The sequence below is a fragment of the Leucopleurus acutus genome, assembly GCF_964270905.1.
Source record: "Leucopleurus acutus genome assembly, chromosome: 1".
Classification (NCBI taxonomy): Eukaryota; Metazoa; Chordata; class Mammalia; order Artiodactyla; family Delphinidae; genus Leucopleurus; species Leucopleurus acutus.
This window is the reverse complement of record NC_139142.1, coordinates 14,310,137-14,326,851: the sequence shown is the minus strand read 5'-3', so window position 1 is coordinate 14,326,851 and position 16,715 is coordinate 14,310,137. Positions and strand designations below refer to the sequence as shown.

General features: G+C 46.6%; 1 protein-coding gene across 9 annotated transcripts in view; it reads right to left on the bottom strand.

Moving 5' to 3' along the window:
* Positions 1 to 16,715, bottom strand: part of FOXN3 (forkhead box N3) — a 400,969-nt gene that overhangs the window by 23,345 nt on the left and 360,909 nt on the right. For 6 of the 9 annotated variants that reach the window (XM_082851618.1, XM_082851619.1, XM_082851620.1 and 3 more), the window contains one exon: positions 8,042 to 8,107. The exons of 2 other annotated variants lie outside the window; for them this stretch is intronic. In XM_082851618.1, coding sequence (XP_082707744.1) covers positions 8,042 to 8,107 — 66 coding nt within the window. The remainder of the gene's footprint in view (positions 1 to 8,041; positions 8,108 to 16,715) is intronic. One more of the 9 variants, XM_082851622.1, reaches the window with a different exon arrangement.

Here is a 16,715-nt window from a genome sequence, read left to right as displayed (position 1 = left end):
TTACTAGGTTTTATAAAAGGTGGGATGGGAGACAAAATTGAAACCAGTGCCTGAAGTTAGTACTACCAGTGCAGTCAGGGTTCCAGAATCCCCTGTCTCTTCCCATATTTAATTATGAAGGTAGTTTGAACTAGATCAGGAATTCCTACCCATCCCATACTATCAGCCTGATTTCAGATCATCTGAGGCAGGGGACTCACCAGGTATCTTAAAAGCATGAAACCTGTTATGATGTGATATTGCAGCTAATTATCATAGTTTGCCCAGTTGATGAGTTTTCTAGAACTCTAGAAGAGTGTCTAGAATTTATATTTACCTGAATTATTCCTATAAAGCTACAAGACAGTGTGGTATTGGTGTAAGTGCAGAAATATAGATCAATGGAACAAAATAGAGTCCAGAAACAGACTCATGTGTGTGGTCAACTGATTTTTTGACAAAAAATATGCAGACAACACAATGGGGGAAAAGAGAGAACAATCAGAGATCCATTTGGAAAAAAATAAACCTCAGTCCTAACCTCATACCATTAGGAAAATTAATTAGAAATGGATCATAGACCTAAATGTAAGCACTAAAACTATGCAACTTCTAGAAGAAAATACCAATAGCTTCTGCGGACAGACATATGTAAAAACCAGTAGAACTATGCAGTTTGTAGACAGATGCTTCAGGTTGCTTGAAAAGAGAGCTGTTTTTGGTTTGTCTCTGTTTTGGGGATCGTGGGAAAGGGTTTTCAATTATTTTGCTGTAGGGTACTCTCCTCAAAATGGTCAGATGACCACAGGTTCAGTTTAATTCTGATAATACTATTTAATATACCAGTCACTAGGGATCTCATCTAGAACAGCAAGCAAATCTCATAGAATGGTACCCCCCCAAAAAACTTAAATATTTAAAATTTATACCATGGTTATAATTCTCACCAGTAAAAATTATTACAGTCCCATATACAGATTGTATCAATTAATGCATTAAACTACCAACTACCTGCCAATGTATGAGACGAAGGGGACACAGGGTCCCCACAGTTAAGTGGGACAGACAGAAAACTGAAGAGGCAATGAAAATATACTATGGCGAGTGCTAGGACAGGGGGCCTATAGGCATGAAAGATGGAGACACCGAACCCCAAAAAAAAGCTATCTGGGAAGCCTTCCTGTAGGAAGTGCCGTTGAAGTTGGGATTCAAAGGCACAAACCAGGCCTAGAAGTGATAAAAATCACAATGTGCACACGAACTAAAAATTAATTTTGATAAAGCACATAATCCAGCAGGCATGAGATGCCTTTGGACTTCATCTCATGGATACTGGGAAAACCATTAAAGGGCTCTGAGCAAGGAAGTGGTCTGCAGCATAGTGGCTGAGAGCCAGACTCTGGTGTTTCCCATTCGTGTCCTTTACTGCCTGTGTTCCCTGACAAGCTACTTAAGTAAGGAGACAAATGGTATTTATCAGAGTATTTAGAGATTTAACTGAATGAATAAAGGCATTGCTATTTTGAAAATACACGTTAGCCATCAATCCCCTCATCATCATCATCGTCATCAACATGCTCAACATTCCCAGAGCAATCCTGCGGTGGCCTGTGTTGTCTCCAGTCCAGGTAAGATGAAAGCCCATAAGAATGCGTAAAGACAAAACGACCGCATTGGAAGACCTTGACCATCTTTCTGGTCACAGACTTAGCCGGAAGAGCAACCACTGCTCTCACGGTGCTTCCGTTCTCCTTGAACAAATCATGTCAGAGTCACCATTTTGGCAAAAACACCAGAACCACCTAAAATCCTGGGACAAAGACTAGGGAGCCCTGGAAAGTGAAGAGGGCGGATGAGAGTCATGGAGCACGCATTCCCCTGGCCTCTAGTACGGCCACAGAATCACCTGCCAGTCAAAGGAGAAATGCAGCCCCACTTTTTCTTTTGCCCAGAGTCCTCTGCCCAAGTGCCTAGAACCTCTAAGCACCAGGGGCGCACCTGGCGTGAAAGGAAACAGAGAAAGGAAGCCAGCCCTCACTGAGCACCTACTGGAGACTGGATTCTCTTGACCCTCTTGTCTCATTTAAGCTTCAGGGAAGAAGCCTCCTGCACGGTTACAAGTCATGGGGCCACATGGCCTCCATTCAAAGTCTCGCCCCACCGCTAGCTCTGTGGCTTTGGGCAAGTGCCTTACCCTTTCTGTGCCTCAGTTTCCCCACCTGTAAAGTAGGCATAAACATACCTCAGAGGATCATTTTGAAGATTAAACAAGACAAAGTACACAAATTGCTAGCTCAGTAGCTGGCCCATTATATAAGCTCATCATCACCGTCACCACCATGTTCATCCTTCCACCACCCCATCTCACCGCAACGGCATCTTCTTACTAATTATCTCTGAGGCATAGGACCTAACGGGGTCAGGACATGGGGAAATTCTTTCAGCCTATTATGCTTTTTGTAGCTCTCCCTAACTCTGCACTCACCCCTGAAAACATCTTCCTGGTTAATGAACTGTATTCACTTCAAAGACAATCTCACGGACGGAGCTATCCCTCAGCATTAAAAGGTTTTCCCTGAGCTATTTTCTGAACCTCGCAAGACTTCTGGTGTGCAGACTAGGCTCTTCTTCTGAATCCTGGAGCTCGTTCTCAAATGAGCTGCCACTGAACGCTGCCTCGGCCAAACCCGGCATTTCTCAGTCCTCAGCACTGGCAGTGCGCCTCACGTGCGGCGGGCGGGTGTGCCCCTCTCTGCTCACAGGCTGCCAGGAGCCCGGCTGTGACACTTAACTGTCCTCCCATCTTTTCTCCTTTCCGTCTCCATCCCCAAGTTTCAAGAATGTGGCTTCTGAAAGATGAATCACAGCCAGTCTAAAATGTCTGAGGAAGGTATTCTGAGGTCCCTATTGCATGGCTTTTTTGACTCTGGGATCTTGGAGGAACCCGAGTCCACCACTCCTCAGTCCTTCTCCTATCAGCAGGTCGACTTCCTTTCATTTCCTTTGCATTTCCCTCAACGTATTTCAAAGCACGTGAACCCCAGTGCACCCCACCCAATGTGCTGAAATTATACCTAGGCTCCAGCTAGAGAAGAGACGTCATAAGAAACTGGACATTCAAAATCAACCTTAAACTCAGATTTGTGGCTCTCACTAAATCAACTATACTCCAACAAAAATTAAAAAAAAAAAAAAAGCACGGGCCTCCAGCATCATCCCCTTCTGTTAGATCAGTTAAATATCTGGTTCTTCACAGGGAACTCTGCCCAATACTCTGTAATAACCTAAACGGGAAAAGAATTAGAAAAAGAATAGACACATGTATATGTATAACTGAACCACTTTGCTGTACACCTGAAACTAGCACAACATTGTTAATCAACCTACTCCAATATAAAATAAAATTTTTTTAAAATGGCTTTTATAGGAGAGAAGACATACATCTGAGACTCTCAAATCCTGGGATGAGGTGCTAAGGACATCAGCACCAGGGCTCCCAGCTGATCGACCACTTTACCTTAAGTTATACGGTTACCCTAAACTTTCTTACTTTTAACCAGCAAGAAAGCAACACACACACACACACACACACACACACACACACACACACACACACACAGTCCAATCAAGCAGCATCGCTCACTGTGATCTAAATGTGATCGTCTCCAGAACCTAAAAAAAAAAAAGTTGGAGGCACAAGAGAAACCTTCCTGCAGCTCCGCCCCCCTCAGCTCCGCCCCATCCTGGCTTCCCCAGCTTCCCTCCTGATGCTCAGTTTCCTTGATTTTCACAGCTTGTGAAAGTAACCCCTGCGCTCCTGCTGCCGCCTTTGGAGAGCAGCCCTGGCTAAGCTACCAGAGGCCATAAGCCGAGCAGCAGGTGATTCCGATAATCCTTCCCTTTCCTAAAATTGGCCTTTCTACCTGCTTCCTTGGAAAGATGCTGGGGAGGGGGCTGAGAGAGGGGAGCCTGCTTCCTGGTTGTCCTTCTTCGCTGGTGGCTGCTGCATCCGTACACAGCCTAGTTCTGGGGAGGGGGATGCAGAACTCCGCCTCCCCCCTCCGTCCCATTTTGTTGTTTTGTTTATTACCTAGAGTTCCTCTCTGGAACATTCCAACCAGGGATCATGCAAGCCTTTGAAGATGAGTAATGGTGATCTGACTTCTCCGGACTTAATAACAATTCCTCCACTGGGGTTAAAGATGACTCAGGGCTTGTCGAAGGGGAACTGCAAAGCAGGTATTTAAGTAGGCTCTAGAAGCTGGAATTAGTCTACACAGACACTTTTTATTGGGGGGGGGGGGTAGGTGGATGGATTGGACCAGAAGCATAATCCAGTTAAGAGATAAGGAGGAAGCAGTGTCCTGCTTGGATTTTTCTGGAAGTAGTGTTTTTCAGAGCACCTGAGACACGATGGCACACCTTGTAGAATGTTCCCCATACGGCAATCTGGGAAAGTCTGAGAAAGATCACATTACCGCTGGTGCTACCAGAGGAGACAAAATGCTGTGGCCTGAGGTTTTGATTAGATGTGCACTGCTGCCTCACAGAAAGAGAAGCATCAGAGCACAGGCAGGGGCTGAGGGGACCCACAGGGAGTCCAGCTCAAGCAACACATAGTGCAGTGAGCACCCTTGGGGCAGGATCGGGTGCCCCCAAGATAAGCGTCTTGGCTGACTGGGGTTCTTGTCAACTTCTGGAGAAGCTTCCTTTCTATGAACTACTCAGCTCAGAGCCAGACTGAGGCCAGTCTGCACCGAGCTAGCTGTGCAGATGCTGAGCAGGGAGGATGAGTGGAAAAGACCTAAGTGGCTGCCATCTGGTGACCTGAAGTGAACTGGCTACGAAGGGCAATGACAAAGGAAAAGGCTTTCAAACCATCCAGGACAGCCTCCGACTGCTGGGAGTGCCAGTGGCAGACAGACTAGGTTGGTGGCCGGTGGCCCCCATTCAAAGGGGGGCATCACACAGCCTGGGAGGTGAAAACAAGGGGCTATAAATAGCAGCACACGAGGAAGCTCTATAAACAGAGCCCAGCCACGGAGCAACACGGGGGAGAACACAGGCAGGCTCCGTGCAGACAGGAACCCACGCTCCCCACGCGTGGGCAGTGGCAGGACCCCCGAACCTGGGTGATGCACACACATCCTCACCGGGACACACGCACACAAACACCCCTCGGGAGGCTGCCCACACTCCATCGCTGCCTGGGCGCCTGCTGCCTTTGAACCTTTTGGTCGAGGGGTCACCTCTCACTTTTTCCAGGCTTTGCACAAAGCCAGCAGTGTAGGGCACGGTGGCTTCACCACCGTATGTATGGAATGCGTCTCCCTTCAGGAGGCGAGGTACTGCATCACTTCCCAGGACAAGAAACATCAGGCAGGGAGGGGAAGGGAGAGTGAGGCAAAGAAGAGCTAAGTGAAAAGAGAGGCCTGGCGTCGGAGACACAAACCTCGGACTGCGTTTCTCAGAAGGCTGAGGAGGGACCCCCTGGCTCCCCCAAGTGCCTGGAGCAGACGCTCAACAGACACTCACTTCCTTCCGATGGTACTGGTCCAATTTTGGGGGGCTTTACATCCGGCCCACTGAGTATGCCCTAGCTTGGCCTCAAGGGGATTTTACAAGGCTTGGGGTCAGACAGGAAGGTGAATATAAAGGTGATGTTCTACCCTCTGCCCAGTCCTTAAATTTACTTCTCTGCTGCTCCTGCCAATGTGTCTCCTTCCACGACTTTTATGGGCTTCCTGGTTCCTTCCTTCCAGGACCCTGGGACCCCCTCTTGGCGGGGGCCTTCACGAAGGCTACAGCCAGGTTTCTCACAGTGGTGAGAGCGCGGTAGGAAAGCCCTACATGACTCTACAGCTTCAAGACATGAATGCACTTTGAAAACTCAAATTCAGCATTTCAATGTAAATAAGACTATGGATACCTTGAAAAAAATAATTATTACAGTTTGTGTTACAGTAAGGGAGAGAAGAAGTTCATTTAGCCATGAGAACATTAAAACAATTCACTTCTCAGCTAATCAGGATCAACCCTTTTCCTCTTCTATCTGTGGTCAAGAATCTAGTGATAATGGATTTTTATAAAGCTGCTGTTAATGACCAATCCCTTTGCCTTTTCCTGCTTAACTCCATTATTCCAGTTCATCAAGTTATTTCTTTCTTTTTTTTTTTTTTTTGCGGTACGCGGGCCTCTCACTGTTGCAGCCTCTCCTGTTGCGGAGCATGAGCTCCGGACGCGCAGGCTCAGGGGCCATGGCTCACGGGCCCAGCGGCTCCGTGGCATGTGGGATCTTCCCGGCCTGGGGCACGAACCCGTGTCCCCTGCATCGGCAGGCGGACTCTCAACCACTGCGCCACCAGGGAAGCCCCAAGTTATTTCTTTAAACCAATGATCACTGCGGGCGGCGGCTGGGTGCAAAGGAAGGTGCCTGAACCTTACACAGCTCTGATAAAATCAGTACGCCTGCCTCATGATGAATTACGCAACTCGATTTCAGAAACCATTTCAGACCGTAACTGAATTACAGTCTGGTCTATATTCTTCCTGCAAGAGTCATCTGAGAATGGAGGGTTTTTTTTATTTTTTCTTTCTGATTTTGTTCTTTTCATTTCCTTGTAACTTCTAACATCATTTGAAACCCACACTACAGGTTAGCCGCTAGTTACAGGACTGCACCGGTACACATCTGCTTACGGTGGTGTTTCCTTCTCGGAGGTGTGGGCAGCCGTTATGTCAACTGCCGGCAAGCTGAGTTTAGCAAAGAGAGAATGAGAATTCTGCGCCTTCAGGATCAGGTAATGGCAGCCCGCGGCACAGGGATGAGTCTCTCCCGAGAATGCCTGGCTGCATCTCTTGGGTCCTTTAAAAAATGGACCAGGTAAGGAAGGAGCCAAGTTTCCTAAAGCTGTTGGGAAGGCTGTGACGAGTAGAAGGCTAGGAGGGATGGTCTGGAACTCCGCATCAAAAGACACCTGGGTAGGGTCTGGGAACAGATGTTCTCCTGTGGGAAACCCTATCAGCTCCAGAAGCGGGGGATTCCCTTTGCTCGGGAGGCCATGCAGCGCTCAGAATGAGGCAGGTGGGCGCCAGCCCTGGTGGGCGTCGCGGCGGGGTGTGCCGCTTCACGCCGCCGTCTCCACGCCGTGAGTTTCATGCACAGGAGGCGGCGATGCAATTGTCCTGCCAGCGAGCTGAGCGGCCCGTGGTGGCTATCTGCTCAACAGGCTTCTGGTGGGGGGTGGAATGTGCCAGAGAAACTAGCCTCAAGTTGGGAGGAGGAGGGGACAGATGTCTGCGTTTGGGTCATTTGTCATCACTTGGGAAGGAGACCTTTCTAACAATGTTGTGGCTCCAGAGGTGGGGAGAAACATCCGATGGTGGAGAGAAGAGAAGTTCAAGTTGGGAAAAGAGTTGTCTCAAGCCTGACATTGCTCAAGGGCCAACAGAAGATGAAGACAGGAGCCCTGCTTCGCTAAACCAGCCCTGCCCTTCTGTCTGTGGCGCCCTGGAAAGCTGGTGGGGAAGACGCAAGGCGGGGGGGCACCACACTGTTTCCATTTTAAGGCTGTTCCAAACTCCTGCATCCCCGCCTCGCCAGATTTTCCTCTCCTCTCTCTTAAATGGTAGCCTGTTATTAATGAGGTCCCCAAGGGGAGAGGAATGTCTAAAAACGGACACTGCTGAGTTCCATGACTGTCAGGCTGGCCCCCTGTAGCCTCTTCTAGCAGAAACTACAAACTCACGGGAACAATTCCTGCAGGACAAAGGGTCTCTCCTCTGGGACTCATTACAGGGTCCACTTCCCTGCCCCCAAGTTTTAAGCCCTGAAATTATATTAGAACTTTCTCATCTTGGAAACACACCTATGCATTCATTCATACATATGCGTAGCTGCATCTTTATGCGCACATGTATGTAGTCATGCACTGAGCTAGTTTAAAGTGATTCTATAAGGGAAGGTCGGCTTGAGCATTAGTTCTTCCTATGGCCTGGTATATAAAGGAGAAGGTTAAGTTCACAAACTATGGTGCTGTAGGCTATAGAAATATCTACTCACAACCTGCTTGTATCTCAGGGGGAGTATTCAAAAGCATCATGGCACTGGCAGCATCAATGTCAGGATCTGGAAAAATCAACCAATAAACAACATTATTTACAACGGGGCCGGTGTGTGTGGGTGTTTTTCCCCCTGCACGTTACAGTTTATGAATGCAACAGAGAAAAAACATTCCAGGAACTAGAGGAGCTATCCCAAAGGTGACTTTTCTTCCCATTTGGATTTGCAAGGAAGAATGTTATTCTAGAGTGAGACTTAAGGGGCATGTTAGCAAGTTTTTCAGATAAAGCACGGCTTTTTTTTCGCAGTTTGCTAATTTCATAATTTGCACTGTATGTTCCTGATAAGTTGCTGATCTTTTCACCCGCACAGCTTTGTCCCCGGGGGTGGAGGAGAGGAGAGTGGGGTGACAATAGAAAGTTCAGCCACCGGAATCTTTAATGAACCAGGGAAGCTCACAGCACCAAGAAAAGAAAGCACTAAATACACCTGCATCTAGTGAGATACAAACAAGATATTCGGTCATTTCCATTTGTCAGCAGAACGTAAACTGTATTTTATGAGGTTGTCGCAGCAGTGGTGGAGGCGGTGAAGGCATTAAACACACACACACATCAATATAAAGAAAAAAATTAAAGTTCTGATGTTGAGGGGACAACATTTGTTTCCACATCTATTATTGCTTTTAATATGGGACCAAAAAAAAAAAAAAACAACTCATCACTTCATTGCTATCAGTCTTAATAGGTTTCTGAATCCTTTCTGATCCACCGGTTGACAGATGGCAGGTTATATACAGACAGAAAAATATTATCCTTTTATAACTAAATTCATTTTCCTCTGAGAAACAGCAGCTCTGCTGCTATGGAAATGAAAGTCACCATGGCAACAGTAAACAACCCCCAAGAATGGTCACTGAATAGGCTGAAAAGAACATCTGCCCCAGCCCAGCGTCCCAGCTGCCCTGGGGTAAAATTCGCTAATAGTGCAGCGAGGCCGAGTGACAGGAGCTGCCGCTTGAGCCCGGTCCAAATAAAGGAAGTCTACATCCAAATGCCTGCCCTTGAAGATTACTACCTCCGCGTCCACTAAACCGACGACTAATGACGGGGTGCGGGGTGGCGGGGTCGCACTTGTCAGTTTTCGTATAAATTACATACCAAAAAATTCAATTTACTGCTAATGGCTCCATGGCACTTTATCTGGGGTTTTATGTTAGAAAATAACTTTTTTACCGTTTAAAAAAGTACATGTTTCATAACTTTATATGTGCAGTTTAATTCCAGGGGAGTAACGTGATACAGTATAAAGCCCTACCAGTGATTAATAATACGGTTGACTCTGGTTTCAGAAGACAGTGTCTCAAAACAGAAAAAAACCCGAAAAACAAACAAAGGCAAAGGAACTTGACTCTTCAGGTCTTTTTCTATTTTGCCTGCAGGAGGTCCATTACTTACACTTCATAATGGAGTGAAATTTTATTTTAAGAAGTAAATTGTAGGAGAAACAGGTAGATTAACTTATTTGACAACTCCTGGGGTGAAACTCCTAAAACAGTCATCGATTCCCACTGATGTTAAAATATATATATTAGTTGAATGATGAACCAAAAAACTTAAAGTTCCACTCAGTGCTCCCAGGGTTGCCGCTGTCCCTGTCCTCTCATGTCCCCACCAGGACAAAGGGCTCGCAGTGTCAGGGTACTGCTGGTACCCCACAAGCCATGGGCAGCAAGGCTGAGGCCTTCCTCTCCTAGTCCTTCTTTTTGGAAAGGGCCTTTCCTTTCTCAGGAATGAGAAAACGTGCCTGTTTCCCCTCGCCAAGCAAAGGTTCTTTGCCATCTTCGAGAATGCAAGTGCTGCAGGCAACCCAGGTTTGGCCTGGCTGGACGGTCCCCACCTCACCAGGCCACTCTCATTGGTGTTTTCCTGAGTGACCAGGAGGTTTGATGCGGGCAGAACAAGAGGAAATATAGTTAAGAAGTCTGGAGTCTTTTCCTACTTATTTTGCAGAAAACTAAAGAAGGTAGTTCCGTACTCTTCAAAAACACATTCGACCTCAGGAGGAAGGTGTAAAGGACCACAGATAGAAAGATGTAATGAAAGAAGGAAAAAGAAGGGAGAGAAAGAGAACTTTAAAGGGCAAGAGTATTAACATCACGTGGATTTCACCGAACCTAAGTGGGGCAGCCCCAAGGGCAACATGGGGAATGCTTCAGACCCTCCTAACATCCACCCACGACCCCTACCCCCACCCCACCCAGCCTAGCCAAATAAACATATAATCTAAGTAAAAATAGGATGCTTTAGGCCAAGCCCTCCAATCCTTCCTTCCAACCAGATTTGCCATGCCTGAGGCCTCCACAGATAAGAATTCTGTTGCTACCTTGGCACCCCTGCTGGTCTCCAGGCATCTGGGGCAAATGTAACACCCAGTCTTCTCATTATTTCATTCATAATCAATTCCTAAGCCCCACTCTCCATTCTGAATGGGTCAGTTCCTGCTCATGAAGCCCCAGGAGCAGAATGGAATGGAGGGCAAGGCACGGGATTCCTCCCTCATGCTATCTTGGTAGGTGAATCGGCAAACATGAGAACTGTAAATGGTATGAGAAAACGTGATCACGCGTTTGTGCGGGTGTGTACACCCTGGCACGACAGTGCCAGCCCTTCCCTGGGGGATACAGTGAGTGTCATCCCTGGCGTACTGGTTGATGAGTCTGACAAATTTTATACCAGCGCTACCACCACCATAATCAAGGTAAAGAGGAGAGTGAAGATACAGATTTCCATCACCCCGAAGTTTCCTTGTGCCCCTTTGCTGTCATCCCTACCCTTGCTCTGGGCAACTACTGGCTCGCTTTCTGTTATTCATCCAGGCTGTGGTGTCAGCAGTTCATTCCTATTACCGTTACTGCACCCACTGTATGGATACACTACAATTTGTTTATCCATCTACCCGTAGATGGACATTTGGGTTGATTCCAGTTTGGGAACGTACAGAAAAAGCTGCTGTGAACTTTTCTACCAGTCTTCTGAGAACAGCTTTTCATTCCCTTGGGTAACCGCTGGTAAGTGTACGTTTAACTTTACAGAGGATTGATTCTCTTTTCCAAAGAGGCTGTACCACGTACGAGTTCCAGTTGCTCCACATTTTTGTCAATCTTTTAAAACTTGAGCCTTTCTAGATGTGTCGTGGTATTTCCTGGTGGTTTTAACTTGTATTTCCCTACTGACAAACGATGTTGAACATCTTTTCATGTGCATAATGGCCATGTGTAGATCTTTTTTTGTGGAAAGCCTGTTCAAGTTTGTGCCTATTTTTTCATTGGGTTGTTAAATTTCTTACGATTGAATTGTAAGGCTTCTTTAAACATTCTAGATAGAAGTCCTTTGCAAGATATATTTTTCTGAGTCCACGGCCTGTCTGTTCAGCTTCTTAATAGTGTCTTTTAATAAGTAGAAGTTTGAAATTTTTGTAAAATCCAATCTATCGATTTCTTTTATAGCTCAATGCTTTTTGTGTCCCAACTAAGAAATCTCTGCCTACCCCAAAACTGCACAGAATTGTCTCCTGAGTGGCATCTTTTTGTCTCATTTGTTAGTGTATCAAATATAACATTATCTGGGTTCAATACTCAGATACAGATAAATGAAAATGGAAGTAATCAACCAGACCTCTTTCTTGATCCAGTAAGCTGCTTAAGCACAGATCTCCCAGAACTGTACAGATCAATGCTAGAAGGGCCAGCTTTGGCTCCAGGTGTGTTGAAGAAACACCAGACAGCCCGAAAGAAGCCTCAATCAGCCATGTTTCTATGTCAAAAAGTCTCTCGGATCCTCTACTAAACATCTGACACACCTTTACGCTTGTCACACCCAGGCATCCTGTGCGTGTTTCAGTCTTCAGAACCGAAAACCACCCATCCCTCCTCTCTAAAGAGATGCTACAATATTATTAAAATGTCTAAGATTTTTTCCCTTAAAAAAAAAATCAAGAAAGTAATGCATGCCCACTGTGAACAAAAAATATACACTAGGGGGGCTTCCCTGGTGGCGCAGTGGTTGAGAGTCCGCCTGCCGATGCAGGGAACATGGATTCGTGCCCTGGTCTGGGAAGCTCCCACATGCCGTGCAGCGGCTGGGCCCGTGAGCCATGGCCACTGAGCCTGTGCGTCCGGAGCCTGTGCTCCGCAACGGGAGAGCCCACAACAGTGAGAGGCCCGCGTACCGCAAAAAAAAGATAAATAAAAATAAAAATAAAATTTAAAAAATATATATATATACACTAGGTGGATATAATTTGAGAAATAAATGCCTTCCCCATAGACCCACTCCCAGATTCACATTTTCTTGTACATATGTCCAGAAACTGTCTATACAAATACAGGTGTTTATATATATTCACTGAAATACCAGCACATATACGCTTACACATACACACATATCTATTCTTTAAAAATTGGTTCATGTGGAAAATACTCTTCTGAAGATAACTTTGTCCCCCTATTTTTCACTTAATGACCGATCTTGGCACACTGTCATATTAGTATACATAAGCCGAAGTTTTTTTGTGGTGACTTTTTCATGCATAAAAACACACCACAGTGTTTGTACCGACATTCCCTCTCCTTTAGACTGCAGACTCCCAGAAGGCAGACACAAAGCGTTTGTAACGGGAAACCTGCGCCCAGCACACTGCTTTCTCCCTACAAATCCTGAGCCCCTGAAGACACTGCCTTAGCACAGCAATCCCCTCCTTCTCTCCCGGCCCCCCTCCCCATGAGGACCCAGCACGGCCCCCATCTCTCCCTCCTCTGCCATGCACAGCTCTTACTTCTCAACCTCTCTCTGGGGCTCACCCCCAGCTGCCACCTTGGTGACCTGTTAGTTTTCATGAGCACACTTTGGGTGTCCCTAAAAGCCTCTCAATCCCTGTGCTCAGGAGAGAGCTGGCAGTGGCCTGTGTCCTTAGGCAGCCAAGGGGCTTTCTGATGGAAGCACATCTTCCTGGTGGGATGCTTTTGACCAAGGATGCTTGTTCTGGAGCTCTTTGGCTGGAGCTGTTTTAGGGGACTGGGCAGCTGGTCTGGAGCCAGGGATGCTCTGCTTCGGAGGCATGGTTGATTCCGACAGATGAAAGGTCCAGGACCAGATTCGGGGAGGAAGAGCTGCATGTTGGCTGCGTCAAATTTTTCCCTGGGCTTAAAAAAAAGGAATTCTACCCCCAAGATGGTTCAATTCAGCTTACCAGCATAAGAAAAGAGGAAGAAGATATTTTGGCCAGGAACTCTTTTTAGGAAAGAAGATCCACCTGGCAGAAGTCTCCTTTGTGTTGTATCTCTGGGGAATGTGCGTGAGGCAGAGGGGGACAGGAGAACAGAGCAGCGCAAGCCTCTTTGTTTTTGGAGGGGGTGGGGGCGTGTTTCACAGCAGTACCGAGTTCAGCGTCCTAATACCAGAGGCCGTATCATTTACCACTCGGTTAATTCAGTAAAACATCAAGAGTGCCATCACGGATGCTTAATGACCATCCTTAAAACCCAGCGAATCTCAAATCCCATATTTAAAAAAATTCCTCCTTTCTCATGCTTCAGTAACAAATGTTACTTCTCCTCTGGCCTGGCTCCCAGCGGCCCATTTCAATTTTCATCTTTAATACAGTTGTCTTATCACATTGCCTCTTCTCTGTACTATGAGACTGAAAAACGGTCACACATCTTAAAGATGTTTTCAAATCCTTTTTCTCCTGAAGGTATATAGACAATTATGTTATCCTACAGTGAAATAACAGGTAACAAAGTTTCCAGAACCAACAGGTTCAGCTGTTTGGATTTAAAAAAAAAAAAAAAAAAGATTGTGCTTCATTTTACCAAAATGTGGAGACAGTTTCTTCTGGGCACCGGGAGGAGGCTTTTCCTTTGTGAGTATCACGGGAAGAGCACAAGGCGAGGCATGAGTGTTCTTGGGTTTGAGTCTTGGGGCTGCTGCTAATCAACATGTGACTTTCACTTTGCTGGGTCTGAGTTCATTCCTTTTAAAAGGGTGATGGGTGGCTACAGACATGGGAGGGGCTGAACTGGTTTTAAATCTCATTCCACAGAGTTCCTGGCTCCACCCATAAGGCCCCATAATGTCCCCTGACTTTTTCCTCCCTTTCCAGCTCACGGCTGCCAGAACTATGGACTCCAAGGAGTATCTACCAAATGGGGCATCTGCTCCAAGGCCTCTGGAGGCAGTTAACACTCTTAGCAAGGCTGGGAGACTATCCTAGTGCCCCTGGAGTGTGGTGGGCTGTCATTCTGGGCGTCTGCTGGGTCCACTTCAGAGCAATCCGTTCGGCCTGGCATGGGTATGTTGTGGGTTCTTGGTGCGGCTTCTGTTTATATCCATGCCCCTTCCTCTAGGATCTGGGGTCATAGGGAAGTGACTGCAGAGACCATCTGTTTTAACAAACTAAGAATACAAAAGATGGCCAGAAACCCCTGGTTCAGTCCTCACTGCTATAGAAAGGCTGCAAAAATGTGAGTACCATCCTTAGCATCTCTGAGTTGACCAACCTAACAAAACAGTGACCAACCTAACAGTGACCAACCTAACAAAACAGTGATAATGAAACTTTTCCCATAGATAAAGTCTGAGAACAACCAACAATCATAGCTCTCTTAGAAATCACGGTTTCTCTATTTCTCCCTGCTCCCTTTCATATCTGAAATGTTTTACAGGATGATAAAAGGTCTTTATGTAACTGAATAAAAGAGATTCAAGAAGCATTAAAAAAAAGCCAAACAATGGATGACAAACACTCGGCCAAAAAATTACTGGACATGTGGACACAGTACACATTCAATCAGATGCACACACCAAGGTGCTCATATTCTCTCTGACATTCTTCACAAGAAAGTGAGCCCTGCTACAAGGGCTCCTCCCTCTCTGCCTTTTCACTGCTGTACCCCCAGCACCTAGAACAGTGCCTGGAGCACAGGGGGTGCTAGAAAAATAGATGTTGAACATTTGAATGCACACCTCATCCAATCCAACTGTCTGATGCTCCCAGGGCATAAGCCTCCGGATGTGCAGTGGAATCCCCAGGAAACTCCAGAAAACTAAACGTCAGGCCCCATCCCAGATGACACTGAGTTTTGTAAACATTTATCAGGGGGTTCTGATGTGCAGGAAAGGGAAAGCGCCTCCTTTAGTAGGGGATTTGAATTCCATCCAAAGCACTTGAGGATGGCAAGTGCTCCCTAGAGATCCTTTATCATCTATAACTTTCCTAGATCTCTTTGCTTTGAAATATCTTTATCCATTTTCCTGTAACTCTGCATGAGAGTGGCATCTGAAAGTATTTAATGAATCCCTGAAAATGGAGGAAAAAAATACTTGGATAACTTTTAGGGCTAAGGGAACAAGAAATAGATGAAAGCAAATACACAAGCAAGAAAAGAAATAAAAATCTCAATAAGGTGTACGCTTCCTGGGGCATTCTGAGTAGATACGCATGGTTTCATTATGTACATTCCGTATACTCCACGAGTCAGTGGTTCTCAGTCAGGGATGATTCTGCACCCCTTCCCTCGTACGGCAATGCTGTCTGCCCCTTGTACGGCAACGTCTGGAGGTGGCTTTCACTGTCATGACTGGGTGGGACGGGGAGGATGCTACTGGCACCCAGCGGCAACACTTAACCCAGGGATGCTCTCCAGCATTCTACAGTGTACTGACAGTCCCCCACAACAAGGAATTGTTGGATTCAGAATGGGAATAGTGCTGAGGTTGAGAAACTCTGTATTAAGCTTACATGTACATGTGCTATGGTCAGGAAAAACAGTTCTTCGAGCCAAAGTATCTCAAATAGAATACATCAAAAGTAAACAAATAGACATGAAATTCACTCTGTTGTTGATGTCTCTTTTTCTCCCCTTTTTGCAAAATCCCTAGGTGTCGGTTAACAGAGATGGGATATCTACATTTGTGGCTTTGAAACCACTGAAGTAGGAGTCACACGCTTTGGCTGCTGTTGCAATCGATCAAGACATCTGCACCAGCCGCCTCTGATCTCAAAGGCAGCAGAACGGGCTGGGGCGGGCCGGGGGCGGGCGGTGGTGCTGTCAGATCTACTGAGGTCATTTACCAGGAATATTTTTTCCACCTCCCTTCTGGCTGGAGGTGATTAAGATGGTATTCACCACGGCTACATATCTGCGAGGCTCTCACAGCCAGACGAGGGAAAGTGACACCAATGAGCCCGATGGACGATCTTCACGATGGATGGGGTTTTAGGGAATAACAGCCTCACACAAAAACTGACTCCAAGTTGTGACTTTTAAAAACTATCTTTAGGGGCTTCCCTGGTGGCGCAGTGGTTGAGAGTCCGCCTGCCAATGCAGGGGACACGGGTTCGTGCCCCGGTCCGGGAAGATCCCACATGCCGCCGAGCGGCTGCGCCCGTGAGCCATGGCCGCTGAGCCTGCGCATCCGGAGCCTGTGCTCCGCAACGGGAGAGGCCACAGCAGTGAGAGGCCCGCGTACCACACAAAACAAACAAACAAACAAAAACTATCTTTAGGATGAGAGTTGGAGCTAGAGAACACCAAGAGCAGTCCTGCTTCTCCAAAAGATTAAGTCAAAAAACAAACAAACAAACAAACAAAACAACCTCCAAACTTGCTACA